Raw genomic sequence first — 21,025 nt, forward strand, 5'->3', positions numbered from 1 at the left:
TATTATGCATCAGTCGAAGCAGATATTTTACCCTTTTTTTTTGTTTTTGAGGACTCTTGCTTAAATAGCTTTTACTTTCAGAAGAGTGAATGAAACTCTTAGTACTTTCATCAACCAGTGCAGCCTGGATACGCTGTTGAAAAGTTCTCTTTTCACTTTTTATTATTTAAACCAAAACACAATTTAAAAACTATATAGACTGGCAGATAATGCCACTGTCGTTGCACTCCTGGCACAAGTGAGAGTACAAAAATAGGCTTTTGAAGGTGAGGGATTAATGAAGTTGAGCTCCTGTCCCAGCTAAATGTCAGCCAGAAAATTGCTTTGAATATAATTTTAATGTTCTTCTAACCAAAAGGCTGAATGCCTGAATTAGGGAAAAAGGATATACAATTGTGATTTATAAATTTACAGTTAAATTGACAGCCTTGGCTGTAGCAAAATAGGTAATTACATAATGGAGTATGGGTTTTTTTTAATGCTTCTCTGCTTTATTCCATTGCTTGTCGTAATACCAGAAATAATTTTTTTATTGTTTCAAACAAACAAACAAAGATTGCAGATTACTTCTGCATTACAAAAATGCACATCTTAAATACAGTGGTGATATTTAGGAAGCCTGGAATGGAAGGATGTGATGAGGAGGTGTCTTTTGAGAAACTGAAGACACCACAAACTCAACCCAAGCCTCAAAGCCCCTTATGAAACTGCCTGGACGTTGGCACGATCTACAGTACGATGCCAAATATTCAAAGCAGGAAAATATCCTTCAACAAGAAACGCATGGACGTTCAATTGAGGATGATCCTGGTTTCCTGTGTAAAAGCCGCAATACTCGTTTTACAGTTGTTCATCCGTTTGTGCTGGGAGGAAGAGCAGCCGGGGCCGCCCCTCTGGCCGGGGTTTGGTCCGGTCCCAGTGTGGTCCGAACAGGTGCCGTGGGCAAATGGGGGAAATCACCGCAGCCTTGCGCTAATGAGTTCATCCTTCCCTTCCCTAAGTCAAAACAGGACCAACTGACCCCGCTGACCCAGCCGGACAGACTGACGAGCGCGAGGGAGTTGTGTTGCTTTTGCAGTGCTTGCCTTACGCTTTCTCAGTCCCGAGAGGTTTAGGGTGTTGGGGAAGACAAGACCCAAGTTTATGAGAATGTTAAACCGCTGTTATGTTATTCCCACAAAGCAACAGTTTCCTTGATGGCACGTTCAGATTATTTGGTGAGTAAGACAGGATCTCTTAACTGTACTCAAATCAGTGATTATTTACTTTGGGCTGGCAGTTAAAAAAATGCTTTACTTCATTAAACCCTCTTCGGTGGCTTAAATACATTTTGTTTCCAGCATCTGGATACATTATGGACATTTCTTTGTCTATAATCTATCGGTGGTAGTTTTTAAGATATAAACAGAAATGTTATTTGGCAAGATCGTGTATGGAGCCATCTTTTAACCTCAATGTTCCTTTTGGCACAAGATTAAAAAACTCCCTGTAATCAATACTCCGAGCTGGATCTCCCAAGATTTTCTTCAGAACTCTACTTGGAGCGTTTAATAACAACGAGGGCTGTGTGTGCTTTTCAAAAATTTTAATGAAAAAAAAGTCCTTCTTTTTTCTGGTACTGTTCTGAAAGAAGCTCCAAATGTAGAATCCATTTTAATTCTGATAGCAAACAACCGGAGCTACTAAGGAGAACATGCGGAATTTTTGAAAAATCTAATAGCCATTTTGCCTTACCGCAGGACAGTCTTCTGCGGCGATTTCAGCGTTTTCTGAGCAAACACTCTGACAGCTACGACCATGGCTTGAAGCTTGCGGTCAAAGTGGGGGGAAGCGTTTTGGCAGGTGTCTTTTTGAAGTGGTTGGCTGTGAGGTCTTTCTGCTGAGAAGATGTCTAATCAAGAAAACGTGAGCAGACAGATAATGGTCAAGTTCTCCGACCTCAAGAAATGAAGTGCTCGCTGTATTTATAAGCTCATTTCTCTACTTATTCATTGGCTCTTTTAATCGATGCTCTGTCTAGATAAGGGCTTGCCTCTGTCTCGGGGAATAAGAGCCCATTTCTGTCTTGGAGGCAGAGTGCTCCTGGAGGAGAGGGTGGGCGCTTCTGGTGGTGTTGAGGAATGAGCAAACCTCGTTTGGTGCAGCACAGGTACGCCTGTACCGGACAGATGGGTCCCGGCTGTGCGCCGGGTGACCTGTGTACCGCTACAGCAGTGCCGCAGGACCTCCTGGGGTAGTTGCGGAGACAGAGCTTAACTTTCTGCATCACCCCGAATCCAGAATTCATGCAGGAAGGGACAGTTGGGTGCTTAAAGGAGAGGTGACGTTTTAAGACGCTGTACGTTTTCCAGAGGCTCAGTGAATAGTAGGCTTTGTCGTGCGATGGAGCTGTTGTAACTGGTGGTGTTACCGGTAATCAGTCATCACGCTTGATTCTCTCTCTCATTCGCGCTGCGATCTCCCTGTTCAGGGGATGTTGCGCTCAGCTGGAAAAGCTGGTAAAAAGCATGCAGCAAAGAAAGTTAAAGAATTGTAGACTCACGTTCAGAAGGAACTTTTTTTATTATCGGGAGTGCGTCAAAGCACTGTAGAAAGCAGAACATACAGTGCCTTTTTTGTGGTTTGTGAGGCTTTGAAGCTGTGTTGTGTTGTATTCCTGTCCACCTCAGTTTTCACATATCCCATATCCTATCACTTTATTATTGTATGCACTTTTAAAGCAAAACACACCCCACCTCAATGCCCAAAACTCTCTGCTGTGAGTTCGGCAGCTGTCTGGAGAAGCAGATATAATGTGAGAATGTGTAAAGAACACATTCTTTCAAGTCACATTGAAAAGAGGGTTGTTATATAAACGTATGGGAGGATGCCATGGCCCCAGAAAACCGTCTGAGTGGTTCCCCAAATTACACTTCAGCAGAAGGAGGTTCAAGGACGGAGCAGAAGAATGAGTTATGCTGTGGAAAGACCCTCTGGAAAAGACTAAGTGTGGAACTGTTCAGTTTGGAGAAAAGAAAAGAAAAATATATGATGGGACACACAGACACTAAAGATACCTGATTGCCATTTGCTGTGAGAGCAGAGCACAGAGCATTCTGTACAGTTCCGCACTGAATCCCTCCTCATTGTGGCACTTGTGCCGGCAGTCCGTTCCAGTTCCAGACTTCAGGCCTCCTTTCTTCACTGTGATTCACTGGAAAAGGCAAAGATGGGTGCCACGCTGTACCTGGTACTCTATCTGAAACAAAGGGAAGGGAAAGAAAAAGGTCCTCAGCGCTTTTCCTATGGGATTCGGTGTGGGGACACATCCCAAGATGGCTTGTGCAGGACCAGAACGTGTCTCCAGTACAGCGTGTGGTACAGAGGGGCATTGCGCTATGTCTGGCATCAGCTGAGGGAGGTTTTCAGCGGTGGTTAGTCTTTCTCTGATGCTGCACTGGAAGAAGCAAGCAGCAGATTTGAGCTTCTGAGACGGATGTCTCCCAGCTTGTGTAGGGAGAGCAGAAGCTTGTCTGGCCAGAGTGCGCTGCCTGGGACTTGGTGGAAGAGGTGCTTGTGGCGTCTGTAGCACAGGAGATCATAACGAGCTAAAATCTTCACATTCCTTCATCTTTGAAGTTCTTGAGAGGCTCAGCGCATCCTTCCACTTCTAACCAGGAGGTTTTAGTCTTCTCTCCCAGGAATTACTTAAAAAGCCTTTGAGAGGCTTTTGAGGGATTTACTCCTAAGGTTCCATCCTTTCTAGAAGCTTACTTGGGACAAATGCCAAATATCTACACAGATAAAAGTTCTCTGTCTCACTCTTGAATTGTTTTTACTACCTTTGTTTTAGGAAGTTTTGCAAACGGGACCAAACCAACTAACAGTCTTGTAGCCATGAAGTGTTGTGTCTCCGTAACTGGTTTGTGTACTTGAGGAAGTGCAAACTGCGCCCTTCCTGCCAAGCTCCTCATATGCAGCGTAGCCTATGACATGCTGGCATAGATTTATTTTGAGAAGTGATTCATATTTATTGTTTACACAGATGCTCTAAAGATTAAAGATTGCCTTAGGCTTAATTTTTTTAGCTTGCAGTTGTAATTCTCCGTTTTGTCAATTCCTGACACGTAGCTGGTTTACAAAGCAGCTGCAAAGTGAAGCTATACACACTCAGGATGGCATTCCCTCCAAAGAAGTGCTGGAGCTATACCCTGTACGGCCCTACTGTATCGTGGCCTCGGACGCTCGAAACACAAATTCCTACCTGTGGAAGACATCAGCAGCCCAAGAAAAAAGCAGAAACTTATTTCCGTTTGGACTCCCTGAATTCCTGTCTCAAGAAAATGCATTGAAATTGCCACCCACTCTCTGTCTGGCTGATTAAATAAAATATTGACCTTTTCCAAACACAATATTATCATTCCAAGCATAATATTATCCAGTTCTGTCTGAGATTGTTTCTACAGCTCTTAAAAGGGAACTCACCTGGCACCCCCTATCAATTCAGATAAAACGACACTGTGTGCATTTTAAATAAGAAACCGATTGTGCCGATGCCTGAAGTTAGTCCACAGAATGATTCCGTGTTAACTTTTCTTTATAGAGAGTATAATTTGCTTAATATTACTTCCGAATAAAGGAAGACAAAGTGCCCTTTTCTGTCCCTCTGTTGTTCTCGTTCCTTGCACAGAGCGTTACTGCGGGGAATTCCTCCCCAGGTTAACGTACCGACTCAGAACCTGAGTTCTTACCCCGTGTTTGAGCGGCCGTGCGTCTTGAGGACAAGTGGCTAAAGCGGCATATACAGGAGCAGAAACTGTTCCTCGTGGCTAACACAGATGGTACCATGAAAGAAACACACTTGTACAGAAAATTCCCCTCCTGTTTAGAGCCCACGCAAAGCTCTTCGTGTCTTCAGTTTATCAAAGACTTATTTTGCTAAATTAAATGAGAGTTGGGATGTCGACTTCCTTCACGCTCTCTGTGGCAGGCACCGCTGGTGGCTACGCTAGTCAGCATCTTCCTATGTCCCTTTCAGAAGCTGTCCCAGTGAGACGGTCCCTACAAAGCTGCACTGAGTATCTGCGTCTTCCACCGAAATAAGCAGGACTTGAACATCTCGTCATCGGCCTTATGTTTCTCTTCCAGTTCTTCTCAGGCTTTAATGGGCCATTTTTCTTACTGTGTCACACTGACTGACTATGACCTCGTCATGTTAAAGTGACAGTTAGGTTATGCTGCTGATGGGTATCAAATTGACGTATCCCATCCTTTCTGTCTGAGCGCCAGGCGGGGAGACATTCCCAGACAGCCTCCGCTCCCCCTGGACGGTACCGGCCATTAGGAAAGCTGCTGTTCTCATTCCTTCCTTTCACAGTGTGAGCAGCAAAACTAAGCTGCTAAACGAGACAGCGCATTTCCCACTTTAGACTTTTGAAATTGGTGGGAACATTGCATATTGGCTTTATTTTCCTTCAAGTGTGATTAATGATCAAAAATCTACGTGTCACAGCTCAGCTATTTAGCTTTGGTGCGCTACTGTGGTTACATTGAAGGCCGTTATTTTGATGGAACTGAGGATAAGCTCTAGATGTAGCTGCAGTTTATTGAGCTGGATTTTTGGCAAATTCTGTATGCAGGGAATTGCAAGTTGGCTTTTATGTTTGTGCTTGTGATTTGACATGCTTGCATGTGGGGAACTAGAACGCTTTCAGTGAGCTCAGCAAAGTTGTGTGTTACTTGGGCAAAGAAAAGGCTTGCCTTTTGAACCAAGACAGGCGAGCACGCCTACGGAGAGATTTATTTGTCATATACTCGTTAAATGTGGTAAAACAATTCATAGTTCTTATCGGTGTCTCTTTAGGCTGTGAGGAAGAGAATTAAATGAGGTCATTTTTCTCTGTTCTTTCTCAGCTTCTTAACTGTATAGTTATTGCATTTAAATAAGGGTAGAGGCCGCATCGTTCAGCACGGGTGATGGGAGAAGCCAAGGCCAGCTGGCCCTGCTCTGCGTCTTGAGACCTGGAGAAGAAAACCTTTTACCTTGGCACATCTAATCCCAGTCCTTCTCTTTGGCAACTGTCCGCCTGGAGAGACTGAAGCGCTGAGATTTTCCTGTTTCCTACAATATTGGTGCCAGTGAGTTTCAGCATCACTGGTAAGACTTTGTCTACAATGAAGGGGATTTTGTAAGAGAAAAGAAATAGTGTTGATGTTGCCATGTAGGTTTGAAGGTATTTAACCTCTGCCACTGAAGGGAGAAGGGCAGGGAGTTTCTGACAGTCTTGCCAACCAGTCCATTAGCTGTATATGAGCCTCACCCAAAAGGAGGCATAAATGACTGGTGTTTGAATAATGAGTTATTCTAGGGACTAGATGGTGCATTTGTTGAATCCATTTCAATACTCTTCTTCCCTTTGAAGGTATTTTCTAAGATATCCTAGTCATAGCTGGTACGATTAGATACTAAGATTGGAGTGCATTGCCTCGTATGGATTTATGGGTCAGCGTGTGTCCCGGACAGAAAGGCTGCAATTCACTCTGAAGTATGAGCTCTTCAGCCCAAGCCCAGAGGTCCCCATACGTCAGATCAGGCGCATGTCAGCATTGCCATTACAAGAAGACGTATGATCTCTCTTTATTTACTTATGATTATTACTGATCATCTTAACAAACAGGTTATCAATATATGAAGTACAGAGGAAGTTCATTTATATTATTCTGTCAATATCAAGGTCATTTTTATAACTAAAAAGGGTCGAGAACGAAAGATAGATGGATCGTATATGACTAGCGCTAACCGTCCAATCCATTTACATTGCTGCAAACAGCAGAGCTTTATCTGTTAACCAAAACATTACACTTCACTCTTCAAGATGATTTTTTGCTCAGATAATAAATAGCTCTGGATACATTAAGTGATTGTTTTATGCAGTTCTGCGGCAGGCAGAATTTATAGGTGATGACCCGAAGCTTCCATTCCACTACTGCTTCCTTGAAGATGAAACTGGTTTGTGGTTCAGAAGCACGTTGTGTCAGAAGAGCTCATATTTTATTTAGCATAAAAGTCTAGGCATGTTCCCAGGTTTGAAGATGAACAAACTGAGTAAATACAGATACAATTCAATACTTACATCTTCTGTTTTAATGCTGTGACTGTACACTGTGCAGCGCTGCACGTAGAGAGAAGTGTCCCTTTCATCTTTTCAGAATTCAGTTTTATAATGGAATTTCCCTTCAGGAAAAAGGAAGTTCAAGGTAATATTTGTAAGGGTATTTTAAAAAGAAAATCATAATTAATTTAAACCTCTTTTTTTCCTTGTGCGGACTGGTACAGATTTCTTTTCTGGAAGGTGTTTCAAGAAGTGAGCAAAATAATAGGCAAAAGCCTTACAGGCATACGCTATTCATTGGGACTTACTCTTCTTTCAAGAATCATATTCAGTGGGACTTACTCTTCTTTCAAGAATCACTCTGTGTTGCAAGAGGGGGATGCGGTGGGTGTGCGCTTACTATGCAGATGTTTCCTCTCCGCTCCAGGGTCCTTAAAGGTCTCATTTTCTGTGGACGGTAAAACCTATTTTGAACAGTGATAGTACATAGATGGTTGCTAAAGGTGATGCTGGATTGCTGAAATGGAGGAGAAGACCAGAGGGAGGTTGGATGTGGCGCCATGTGAAAGGGAAGTGCATCTCCACCTTGGATCCAAGGAACACATGCAATGAATGAAATGAGTTCTCTTTTAGCAAAACTGCCAAACTATCAAGTGCGTTTCTCATGCTCATTAACACTGGACTTTAAGAACCTGATAAGAATGCAATATAAAATCAAAGAGCCCCTAAAGACTGTGAGATTATATTTAATACTCTCCTATCACCAGTCACTGAGTGCTTGGCAAGAGAAACGGTGACATTTACTAATCAGTACCCTCTCGTATTTGTCTTGGCTGAAAGTCTCAAGTCCTCAGCTTATTGAAGTTATTACAAATGCTCTCCATTAGATTCTGTTTAACTTCCTGGTGTTTGCAGTTGAACTCGATCGCAATGTCACGGAGGAGTTATGTCTTTAAAAAGTGATACAGAAGTTGCGATACCATGTATGTAAACTGCGTGTTTATTTTCTTTCTTGCAGTCTTTGTTCTTAAACGTATTCCTCATGTTTGACATTCATTCTTCTTACCATTAACTACCCCTGATGTTTTCCTGCACCTTTCTGGGTGCGCAGAAGTTTGTTTTGCCTGGTAAGAAGGTGCTATTTCTTACTAAATGATGACTTAGGATGGTGCTTTCTTTTGAACACCCTTTGGAATAACCTGTGATGATTCACCCCCACATTTTGTGGGGAAAAATTCCTCGGTAAAGCCATGCAGGACATCAGGCGTGGGCAAGTGCAGAGGTGTTCCCTGCGGCAGATTACCAGAAATTGTGGGCCACGGATCCCTCCTCGTTTTGAACATTTTTCATGCAGCACTGTACCACCTTTTTGTTCAGACTTTCAACTGAAAAATAAATGGTTATAAAGTGGTCTGTGGAGTGCATACCACGGCTTTGCAGACTGTTACTGGTCCACAAACCACAGTTTGGCTGCTCTACAGTGTTCCCAATTGTGCTGGGGTTGCCCTTAGCAGTGAATGGTTGGTTTATTCTTTATGCTCTTTTCAGCCCTTGGCTTGTTTCTTGCCAGTCAGAGTAGTGCTGTTCATCCTCCTTCACTCACCAGCCAGGAAAGGAAATTCTTCCTCTCAGACAAGAGCTTTCCTCCCTTTCCTCTTAATTCCAGGCACATTCGTTTCAAATTCCCAAGACAGTATATTGAAAATTTCCTCAAGTTAATAGGGCTTCACAATTTTACTTTTTACAGAAAATGTAAAATTTTGGTAAATTGTTGGCCGGGAATTGCTATAAAGTCCCTCTATTTTAAAAACATGGCTAATAGAAAAAAATCTGAAGTGTTGAAATGGTTTTCTGTAGGTTCCTTCTTCTTCTGGCTTTACTAGGAAAGGACATCATCTCTGTGCCTTTGCCATTGTAGGGTTGTTAGCTGGTGGGTTTGAAAGGACTGATCCAGCTCCTGAATGCGAAGTTTAACACCGCGCTTACAGCCATCACCAGGGTGAGCCCATGCCACGCTATTCGCAGCTCGCACAAGCTCCTCTTGCTCATCCTCCTCGCTCCGGACTGCAGAGGAGGGTGAAGGCTTTGAATAGGCTGATTCTTTGGCGGTTTGTGCAGTGATGGGGCAGCTTCCCGGGGGAAAACTAAATGTCAGGAAAGAAACACAATGTAAACCTGGAATAGGTTTACGTATATGTTATATGTATTTTCTTTCATAGCATGCTCATATGGTTCTTCTGTCCTCCTGAACCCACGCTCCTTCGAGGTCTGTTAAGGACAGAGTTAATCCCGTATGCACAAAGAGCTTTGCAGTGCTTTTTGATCAACTCATTCGGTCTACGTCAGCATATATAGTTTTTGACCTTTTCTGTAGCTCCACTTTGGGGCGTCTTGGGATGATCGTGTTTTAAAGGCGTTCCTGGGCAGGGCTTCTTAGCTGAGTGATGTTATAAAGACAAAAGGTGCAAGTATCAAAAATGGGCATCAATCATCAGTATTTGAGGAACTTCAGGAAGCTCAGATGAAGAGTGTCTCTTTGTGCTGGAAGGTCAAACAGATATGCAAACTACAGGTGAAAATATGTACACAGAAAGCGTCTGGATTAAAATGAATATTAAGACAGCTCGTTCCCTGCCAGTGCTCAAATGACATCATGAAGTGGGTTAAGACCCTTAATGCTTTTTGCACGAGCTATTGTAGCTCATGAAGCACATTCATGCGGAGGGGGGAACTGATAGTTCCGTTTGTATTTCAGGACTTGATATCTTTGGTGACAGTAGGTCAGATTATTAATTATTCCAGATTATTCAATCGGGAGACTCTATAGTCTGTTAGCGAGAGTGGAAGGTTGAGAATTTTGCCACTGATTTACCATATAACTTCAGGCAACTCAGTCTTTGGACCTCAATTTATAGGCTTTTCAGGTAGATATTTTTCTTCCGCAGATTGGTCAGAGTTTACAAAATGTACGGTTCGATTTTTTTATATTAATGTAATGATTTTTTGCAAATTAGTTCAATGGAACTTATATTGGTTCTGTGTACCGTTTTGAAATTCTGTGCTATGCAGGATAATGTTTGCATTTGGTTACTGATGTATCTAAAATATGCGATAGAAGGAATCGCTGGGAAGGAGCAGCGAGTCTTTGGTAACCCGGCTACATACTATAGAAGACTTTTATATATAATCCCAAACTTCATGGAAGAACAAGAAGAGCAACCGCTGTTGTGACAGGTGTTACACTTTGCACAAATCAGCTTTTTGGTTTCACTTCAAAATTGGCAAATTGTTAATAAATAAACAAACCTTTTCCTGCTTGCGCGTTTGCTGTTTGCAGTCTGCAGAGCTGCTCAGGGCAGAGGTGGTGGCTCTGTACTGCCGCTGCAACAGCATTTGGCAACAGAATGAGTAATGGCTTTGCACGTCTCGGGTAAATAGTAACGATGAAAAATACTTCATGTGCTTTTTTTTGTTTGGTTGGTGTTTTGGGCACCAGGGAGTGACAGCGTTACTGTGATACTTGCTAAAGCCAGACAGAGACGGGCGCAACGTTCTAAAGAATCTCTGTACACGTTAACCCAAGTGAGCCAACACGTACCAGCAGCAGTTGGAGAGAAGAGTCATTTTTTCATACCAAACCCCCCATATCCCACCTCTAACCTCCGCTGGAACCGCTTCAAGGGGAGCGTCAGTTCTCCTGCAGAGACGGAGGTGCTGCAGCACAGCACGGGGCATCTGGAGGTGGGTATGTCTACCGGCACCTGAGAGGAGTCTCCGCACTGTGCTGGAGGGCTCTGTCCCACAAGGTGCTTCGTGCTCCTGGCCTCCCTCCAGAAAAGCACTTACGTATGCGAACGTTTCTGTTTCAGATTTATTTCACTCTCTGTGTGTCGGGCAGGAGAGGTCCTCCCTGGAGTTACGCAGTTGTGTTGCAACTGGTGCATGTCGCAGCTGGTCAAATGGTTTTACCTACTTAGAGACCATTCCCTGGCGGTGGCAGACACCGATGAGGATGCGCAGCGTGAGGTTGGTGTGATGCTGTGCTGGTATGAACGTCTCTCAGTAGCACAGCTGAGGCATTTTTTAAAGCCCATAACGAGCTGCCTGGAAGAAGATGTTTGCTCTGCACGTCCCATTGTCCGCGTGCGCGCCGGGTGGTCATGCAGAGAGCGCCCTCATCGCGTCTTAGTCAAGCAGGGTACCTTACCTCTTAACAGCAGCAAATTAGGCACAGTAGGGACAGAGCCTGTGGTTTCATCTGAAGTATTAATGTGAACTTGTGCGCAGGTAGGAATCGGAGTCCCTCAGCTAATTTCAGGCAAAATAAGTGTTTTCAAGGTAGCTTTTTTTATGACGGGGCTGCATGGTGTTCCCTGAAGAAGAGGCAGGGTTAGGGCAGCGCAGGCAGCACAGCGGGTTCCAGAGTTGGAAGTGATGTCCGCACCGTGCTGAGCGGGGCTGAGCGGGGCTGAGCGGGGTGCAGGGGGCTCTACAGAGCGGGCGTAGAGCGGGACAGCTTGGGAAGTGCGGGCGTCGCGGGCAGACACCTGAGCACCCATTCAAACACTGAAACGCTTGCTGAGCTGTCCGTCTCACTGACTGCAGCGGCGCTGTATTGAGGTCTTACTAAAGAATCAGATGATAACGAAGAACGAGCTATTGGAAAAAGTGCTATCTGCATACGGACTTCTGCAGAATTATTGGGCGTCCTCTTCTCTTTCCAACTCAGAGCAGATGTGGAAATACTTCTTAAAAATCCGGATTCACAGCAATACAGCAGGGTCAGGTTCTAGTCTGTCATCTTCTTTGCCTTTCGACTTTGCTGAACACATCAAGCCATGCTATTTAAGTTTTGGGGTTTTTTTTTTTTTGTTTTTTTAAATGACAGTTTATCCAAGCTCACGGAATGAATGGATAACGTTACTATTTACATAAGCTCATTGTGATCTGTCTCAGTAATGTAATCAAATTAGGGTTAACTGCAGCTGGAGAATGCCAGCTTGTAAACTGTTTTTCAAAAAGAATCACATGGTGTTACTTGACATGTTTAGTATACATTCAGGAGGCTTTGCAAAAATTATAGCACATCCCTAACTAATGTAACTAAGTCGGGATTCTGTTGCCACCAGTTCGCTGAATCCAGGAAATGAAATGCAGCGAAATTCATCAACAGTCGGAGGAGATACACCTCCGACCAGATTCCTAAAGCACAAGTTTTTCTGACATGGCTGCGCCGCTGACATGTTGTCTTTCTTTTGGCTAAAATCAACATATCAGTTGATAGAAGAGGCATATGGTGTAAATTTTGAGTACATTTAAGAACATCTGTGTTAACTGCAAAAGCGCAGCCCACTGTACACGTCAAGCGCTATATTTAGTCTTATGGCATTCGCGTAAGATGAAGTCCAGCCTGAGCTAAAATTACCCAATGAGTAGATTTTCAAAGTATCTTTTGTTATTCTTATTAATAAACATCGCATCTGGTACTTACTTTCCCTCTTTCTCCCTTTCTCATTTAATTAGGAGGTACTATTTGCATCACAGTACTGCTGTCATCAGGTCCTCCTTTGGTTGCAGAGGGTGATGGGCAGGACAGATCTTTGCCCCTCTGAGCTTACAGAACGCCGGCGTAGGTGTACCTCGTCTGGCTGCTGAGTTTCCATCCCTCTAGAAAGGTGTTCTGGGGCAGTTTTCATTCCGAGCTGGGACCCTCCCGCGGCCTGGGAAGGTTTCTGCGGGCTCCGTCGGAGCCCAGGCGCTGGTTTGGCAGCAGGAGGTTCTGGGTTCTGTCCCCCGTCCCTACATGTACGCAGGACACCCCACACCTCGCCAAATGCCAAACCATTTCAATGCCAAACTTCAGTGTCTTCTACTGACATGGGCAAATAGGAAATTCAGGCTATGGGCCGTGTCCAAGCTGATGCAGAAGGTCTCTGGCAGAACTTAGTCCCGACTGTTGCATTTTGGACATCATCGTCTTTCTTTTTAAAAGTCCAGTGTAAAGGAGGGATGGAAAATATCGTCCCAAGCCAGTTTCTGATCTCCCATTACTGCTAACATACGCTTTCCCACATGTAAATGTTCTGATATTTTGTGTGTGGAGATGGTTCCATCACAACTCTTCATGAAACCGGGGTTTGTTTCCCAGAAGTTCTGTCTCAGAGGAAACTGACACAATATTTCACCTTGTAAATACTCGGCCATTTTGGAATATTCTGAATGGAGGGTTAGATAAACAGCCACTGGTGCTTTTCTGTAGCAGTACCCTTTGTGAATATGTGTGAAATAGTTTCTACAGAAATTCTGTTTTCTAAGAATTTTAAAATTTGGGATCTGCTATGAATTGAAGGGGAAAAAAAGTAAATACGGTCTGAGAAACAGAACTTGCCCCTTGAGCGCAGATCTATCCAAACCAACAAAAGGAAGCTTGTGTTGGCATTCAGATTCAGACTCAGGAATTCCTGACTCTTAAGCCTGTTTATACAGGACTATACCACAGCCCAATTTGCACTTCATTTTAATTTTTTTTCCCCTCTACGTTTATGGTCATGTTGAACGGGTGGATTATGCACTCTGAATGCACATACTTAACCAATTGTATTTAAAGATTTTTTTGCATATAATAATTATAGTTAAGTGTCTTCATTTGGAAGCAGCAGTATTTGTGAAGCCTTTTAGGTCATTTAGCATAGGAATATTTATATTACAGCTCTGAAAGTTTCATGGCCTAATTCTCAAAAGGCTTTTGAGGGTCGGTGGTTCCCAGTGAAAGTATCGGGAGCTGTGAGTGCTCTGCGCTTGAGAACAGTCAGCAACTTGGTGACACGTGCTTCTAACTGCGCGCGATGCTTAACTTCCAGTAATTCGGGGTGAGATTTCAGCGCGTGTAGGTGCGCGCACACGCGCAGGAACAGGCAGATGTTTATTGCTCTGGTATTCACCTCTTGGTCCTGTTTCTTTCAGCTACTTTCTAAACCACAATTTCAGTATCTATTAGGGCTGTTGTAAAATACAGCATGGTGTAGGATTCTTACCATTCAAAACACGACGCGGTGTTATTACAGCTGAGCTTGCAGATATTTGCCAGCATTTCTGAAATTTGTAAATTGGTCGATCTCACCTGGGCATGGTCAAAGGGGCCCAAGAGCCTTGTGCCAAATCCCCAGCTGCTGAAACGCAGCAGCGCCTCCTTGATTTTGTCAGAATGAAGTCAGCTTCCACCAGGAGAAGACTTGGCCTGTTCTCATTTTATCCTGGGTTTCCCTGCATTTTCATCTCTGCTCCTTGGAGCTTTTTTCCACTCTTCTTTGGTAGCCGACATACATCTCCTGGGCCTGGAAGTCTTGCCTACCTGGAGTCTAAGTTTAACCTTAGACCTCTGAGATCCCCACCCTGGTCAGGGAGCCTACTCGGGTACTCGGAGTCCGGCTGCCCGGTCAAGTCCTCGTAGAGTATGTTCATCCTGATGGGGCTGTCCCGCCTGATACCCCGGTTAGGTCCTTGCCCTCCCCGCCTGCCTGCTGACCTACGGCTGATCTGAGGTAGAGCGCAGCAGCGTCTTAATGACTTGTGTCACCGCACCTCTGTTGGAGGAGGAATGAAAGAGCTTCCTGGGCGGCTGTGGGAAGCGCGGAGGTGCCAAAGCATCCCCGGCCCCACGGGCGGTCCCTGCCGTTGGGGTACAGCTACTGGTGTGCTGTGAAGTTCTTGGCTGAGCACCCGGCCACAGGAGGCACGAGCATTCATCTTTGTGAGGTGGAAGATGCCTCCGGCGTCACACGGGGACGCTGGGAGCACGGTTGTCACCAGGCCTGCCCCTGTCACCGGTCCTCTGAGCTGGCCAGGGCGCTGGTGGCTGGCTTGGGTCACCCGCTTTGGAGGCACTCGCTTTTGGAGACCCCACAGGTCTCCATCCTTAGTGCCCGTACTGTACATCACCTCCCATTTGGGAAAGAAACACGTGTTCTCGTCAGCCAGATCTAAAGGAATTATTTATAGATGCTACAGAAAACCTCAACATGTGTGGGAGAATATAATAGTAGCTCTGGTATAAGCCTTCCATCCAACTTCCAAAATGTCTGTGTTGCTCTGTTGCAGTTGAGAGTTTTGGCCTTTAAATATAATAATAACAATAATAACAATAACAATAACAACAACAACAATAATAATAATAATAACAGTAGTAGTAGTAATAGTAATAATAATAATAAGTATTATTTTATAACATTCTTAGTTGCAATTCAAATTAATTTTCTTTCTGTTTTGTTTTTTCATAGCAAATACTGACTGATCCCGAGGTGACCTCCCAAGAGGGCAATATAAAAAAGGTAGGCTATGGATCAATCTTACGCAAGGTGTTTTCTCTCTGGCTTTGAAATACACCTAGACGCTTTTTTCTCTACTTACTTTTGAACAAAGGTGTGTATTGTGAAAGTTTTCCAATATTTGCTGTTGCTTTTATGGACTAAGTATTGTGGTTGTATTGGCATATTTTTCTGTCTTTTTGTGATTCCGGTACTTATGAAAAAGAAAATAATAGTTTAAAGTGTTCCTTGATTCAGCTACAATATGAACAGCTACCAATCCAAATCGAAAAACCTCATTTACCTCTTTTCCAGTAAAAGCAAATGTTGGTCCTTTGTTAAAAGTGCTAAATTTTTAGAGGTCGCTTCACCATGTAAATGCGGCTTATGTGAAGTCCAAGGGAAAAGGAAGAGATACACGAAAGGATAAAATTTGACTCATATGATGTATTACCGGCGCTTTTCATCACATTGTGTTGCTTAAACTATAATACTGACCAGAGGAAGATGGGTTCCAAATACAGCCCAGCTGTATAAATTTCTTCATAGTAGCTGTGAGGCAGCCTCGGCACTACATATTTCAGTAGCCAGTCTACTATTTTGGTTGGGGTTATTCTCAGCAGCACTAAAACGACATTCTTTCCGTGGCTATCTTTTGGTTAACGGCTTTACTAAAGTGAAGTGTTACAAGCCATATTTGATTATAGCCTCTCTAGATGTCTCGAGGTCGTGCGTCCCCGTCGAAATAATGAGCTAGCTGTAATTCTTTTCATATGCAATTGCCTTATAATGGATATTCACAGTCCCGTTCATAAAATATGAGTTTTTGAAAGTGGAACATATTTTAAATTGGAACTTGCAACGACTGCCGTTTTTATTCATCTGCTCAGGCGAGCTGCAATGCTGCTCCTTAACTCTGAAAGCTAAAAGGAAACACTTGCTTCACTCTGCCAAACAAAGTGAAATATAATACTTGTCAGGCTCCAAAGTTAGTTTGGGAAAAGATATTTAGACACATGTCCGGTATAGACCATTCTAGTCTTCGCATGTCGAGAAAAATAAGCTTTTATTTTAGACAGCCGGGCTGCCAACATGAGGCGTCCTTTGACCATCCAATGACCTTGCAAAGGACCTATCGCAATACTGCTGAACTTTTTACCTTGTTCATCTCCATAACTCATTTGGTGTTTGTCTCTGCCTCTGTGGGATCCTTTTGTCTGAACAGACGTGGTGACAAGGTGGCAGGTTCTTATTATCACGACGCGCTTATCCCAAGGATGGAGTAAATTCTCCATGGCTCAGGACCGCTCAGCTCTTTCTTTCTCAGTCTTTAATTACAATATCACAATAAAATCCTACATCCCTTCCTCGCAGAATCTGCATGACCCCGGAGCGAGCGGGCTTTGTATGAAGCCGGGGTAGAAGGCAGCGTTAGACTGGCAGCTTTATATGTCAATACGCGGGTTTGTATTTAAACTTCATTACTTCTGTTTCAAAGGAGAATGTTGCAAAACCCACAGGTCTTTGAAAAACACCGAGTCCTGAAATATTTTCCTGTACAGCAGGTATAAAACTGGACAATTATGATATTTGACAAGGGGGAAGGACTGGCCTTCCACTTCTGTCTTTTAAATGCATTGTAGAGAAGCACTAGTGGGAGTTTATGAGGTGATAAATTTATTGAAGGATGGGCAGTAGGGTTTTACAGCTGGGGTAAAAAAGGTCAAAGCAGTAAGGTAAAGAGTTCAAGTCTAAACTTTATGGCTTGTGAAAAGACTACTGCTAGACAGCTTCTCAGTCAGAAAAAAATGAAAAATAAAGAATGAAAAATCATTCTGTACAATTTTTTGTAGTATCTTAAAATTGTTTGTAAGTAGTACTCTAGCATTTTGCTCCAGTGGTACAAAACCCTCTGGGGAGAAGATTTCCTTTTCCAACCTCTCTAAATCATTCAGTTGTCATATCCCTGAAGACACAATAGTTGAGATTTGACTTCAATTTATTCCTATTTCTTCAGAGATAAGGTGGTGGTGAGAAGGTGACTGAAGACAAATGTAACTGTAGTGGGTGGGCGAATTTAAACTAGGAGAAAAGGGAGTCGGAGCCAAACAGAGGGACCGTAATTTTCAGTGGCTCATTTGAGTGACTGCTGTGTCACAGGTTCAGAATTGGGCAGTAACAAGGACTAGAAGGAGAAAAAAAATCTCTAGAATACTGAGAAAATCTGTAAAACGGTAAAAAAAAAACCAACAGAGCGGGGAAGGGGAGCGTGATAGCGGTGAGGGGTATAGAAAGATGCACAGGGAGCAGTCTCTGCTCTAAATACTGACCCCAATATTATTTCTGCTGTTAAGCTGCCAGAAAAAAAATGCTTGATGATGTAACTTTTCACAGAGGAAAAGGCAGTGAAAAGTCTGAAGACGTAGCGTAGCAGACACTATTATATTGTATCATAAAGCAAGCCCTTTTTTGGCTTGGAGCAAAATAAGAAGTATTTTCCCACTATGTCCAGTATTTTTCAGTTTGTAGTACTGTTATTTCTGCTGGCACCACTAACACCAGGAAGCTGATTTGTTTGTTAGCGGTTGTCTCACAAGAATTAAGATTTCTAGCAATATGGTTAAAGGCTCTATATCCAGGATCATTTTTCTGTGTCTGGTAATGTGCGGTGCCACAGACTGAGACGTGGTGTGCTCCTACCAAGTCTTTCTTTTATCTGCTTTGCTTGCTGATACTTGGTTTAACTTGCACAAATATACACCAGCTCCTCGTCCCGTTTGTTTAATTTTAAATAATCGATTGTGAAAGTAATGCTAAACCAGGAGATTCCCTTTTTTAGTGAACTGAATGCATACATTCAGAGATGCGCACAAATATGTAAGTTATACCTGTGGGCAGATTGTCCCATATTCCCAAACGTCTTTTTTGTCCAAGCCATCTTCCTGCAGTCTGTTTATTTTGCCTAGAGAGCAGCTCACGTGTTCTATTGCTCTGAATTTCCTAAGCTTCTCCACTGCATTTAGTACATCATTGCAAAAAATCAGCTTGTTATCATTATCTTCGCTGTCATTTTGGTTTAACTTTGAGAGGGAGATGAAAGATTCAGACTTCCTCCGGCAGGAAACAAGGCCAGTGTCCATGACGAGACACCTTTTTTCCAAGGAGCGACGCTAGGTGTATTTATCCCTCCTCTAAAAGTCACTTTGGATGGCGGTTTGAGGCCGGGGTTGAAGGAGGCTCTGTGTATAGAGCCCCATGCCGACCTCCTCGGATGGGCTGCTTGTCTGACCGCGGTGACAGGAGACCTCAGGGACTTCTCTCTTCAGTAGACTCTCTATTTAGTTTCTGTTTACTTAGAGGGAATAGCCTGAGGGGCTACTGGAGAGAAAACATCTGTGGGAGATAATCTATAGAGTTATCTATCTATCACTCTTGTCGACCCTGTCTCCCTCGAGAGCAAGCTGAGAGACTTGTAATAAAAAGGCATCGCTGAAGAGGCTTTAGGGACAAATAAAGAGACATGTTAAGGGCCAGCTGAAAAAGGATAGAAGACATTATTAAAGCTCAATAGCCGTCTTATCAAAATCCAATAGGATAGGCATTTGGCAAAAGGCTTTAAATTTATTCTTTGACTTTCTGGAGAGCTCGAATTTATCCATTAACAAGAATGTGCTACACAGGGAGCGGGAGATGCTATCAGCTTCAAAAGAGCTGGATTCAATCTGGAATTGTACAAAACACAACAACAAAAACTGAAGACAAAACCAATTTTTTCCCCTGCTTTGGCTGACTTTGTACTTACGTAGCAAGATACCGGGAACTGGTAACATAATGCTGGTGACACGATAAACTCATTTATTCAGCACGGTCATTTATTCTCTACTCTCCCATCACGCAGATTTTTTTTTAAAATAAGGTTACTTTAGAAAATTGGGTGAGATTCGAAATCTTAGAAAGCATCAAGCAGTAAACAAGGAACCTGGGTAGATGGGGAGCTTTTATTCCTGAAACAAAAGTAAAAGCCAACTAATGTTTTGTTACTGCAGATAGAAAGCGGGATAGGGCCATAAATCTCTGCAGGTTTATTATTATATACAAAACGCTACAGGTCACAGGAACCATCTGATACTTCAGAAACACATTGTTCGCACAAGATGATTGATTGATAATTATGATAATTTGCAAAATGATTATTTGGGTATTATAACCATAGTTTGTCCCACTGGATTGCTGTGAAGACATTTTCTATATCATGGGCCGTCAGAAATGGCCTCTGGCAACGAGGGATATGGCGAGGTCTGGCCGGTCTCTCCCGGCGGGACCTGTAGGGCTGATGAATGATGACCCAGAGGAGTAAGAAATCAGACTTCAATAAGCAGTCAGGAAGGTAGTTAGAGAAGAGCAAGGGAACTGTTAACTGTCTTTTGTGCAGCAATTACGAGCCGGGCCGTAGCGCCTCCGGCCTGAGCACAGTCTGTCATAATGTTATACACGCAGGGGGAGATTGACTCGCAGATTTTAACTGGAGCTGTTTAAAGTTCCTGGCTTTGCAGCACTTCGCACAAAGTACATTTGCATTTCTGCATTTACTATACCTTATGAAAGGTTTTATTATCTATAGCTAATGAAAGGTGTTCTAGAATTGTCAGTGAAGATTGACAAATGCGTATTTCAGTGATACTTCTTCATCTTTCAGTTCTGTATAGGGAAGAAACCCCCAATTTTAGTGGTTTTAAAACACTCGTCATACTTACTGAGAATTCACGCTATTAACCAGACTGAATTATCTTTAAAACACCACTTGCTTTTCTGTGCTTAACGTGAGCTTAAAAAAGGAGAGCGTGTCCTTATAAAACGTACCAGGCTATCGAGAGCTGGCAGACAGCGCTGCACGGCGACCAAACCTGGAGGTTAATGGTGCTTCACAAAACCCTGAGAGATTGTGTAACAACACCCAGTTATCACAGTGAAAGTCCGGTTTCCACATGATCACCGCCTTACAGTTACTATTTAAGAGCGAGCTTTAATTTGCTTGCTTTATAGGTTGTATCTTTATGAAATAAAGGTATGTTTAGCTGCCACAAACAGAGGCAGCTTTGAGTTGATTTTTATAATCTTTTCTTGAATAGACTTTGCGTCATTCCAATAAGCCCCGGACAAAAGAGTGGACAGTTGTCTGAGAGTCTTTTTTATAACATTTCTCTCTTTCCATTGTTAGAGAGCTGCTAATAAAAGAACCAGGAGTCCATTAATTCAGTGAATGAACATATAGTAAAGTCAGTTCCCTCTTGAGAACAATAATGTTGCGGTCAGCTTAGGTTTCCATGGAAACTAAGTACTTCTAAGAAGTTTGCATCCTTGATTTTGCAGAAATGCAGCATGTAAAGTAAAAAAAAAGGTGTAAGGCTGGCGCAGAAAAGTCGGCGAAGAAAGTGGTGGTTAAGTTTTTTGCAGGAATAACGTTGCACATTTAATTTCAGTGATACAGATGTTTGGGCTTGGTTGTATAGAGTGTGTGTATGACAAATGATTCCATAAAAGGCCTCCGGGGGTTTTGAACCTATAAATCAGACCAAGTTAAGACGACTAGCAGTGGTTAAGTTTGCTCTCGCCGTATCTCTACTACATTCG

The 21,025-nt window shown here is 43.2% G+C and overlaps 1 protein-coding gene across 2 annotated transcripts in view; it reads left to right on the forward strand.

Moving 5' to 3' along the window:
• PRDM16 (PR/SET domain 16) overlaps positions 1–21,025 on the forward strand; it is a gene marked incomplete at both ends in the record, with an annotated part of 335,264 nt that overhangs the window by 158,983 nt on the left and 155,256 nt on the right. For both annotated transcript variants that reach the window (XM_082493700.1, XM_082493701.1), the window contains one exon: positions 15,368–15,418. In XM_082493700.1, coding sequence (XP_082349826.1) covers positions 15,368–15,418 — 51 coding nt within the window. The remainder of the gene's footprint in view (positions 1–15,367; positions 15,419–21,025) is intronic.

This window comes from Vanellus vanellus (assembly GCF_965231255.1).
Source record: "Vanellus vanellus genome assembly, chromosome: 20".
NCBI lineage: Eukaryota > Metazoa > Chordata > Aves > Charadriiformes > Charadriidae > Vanellus > Vanellus vanellus.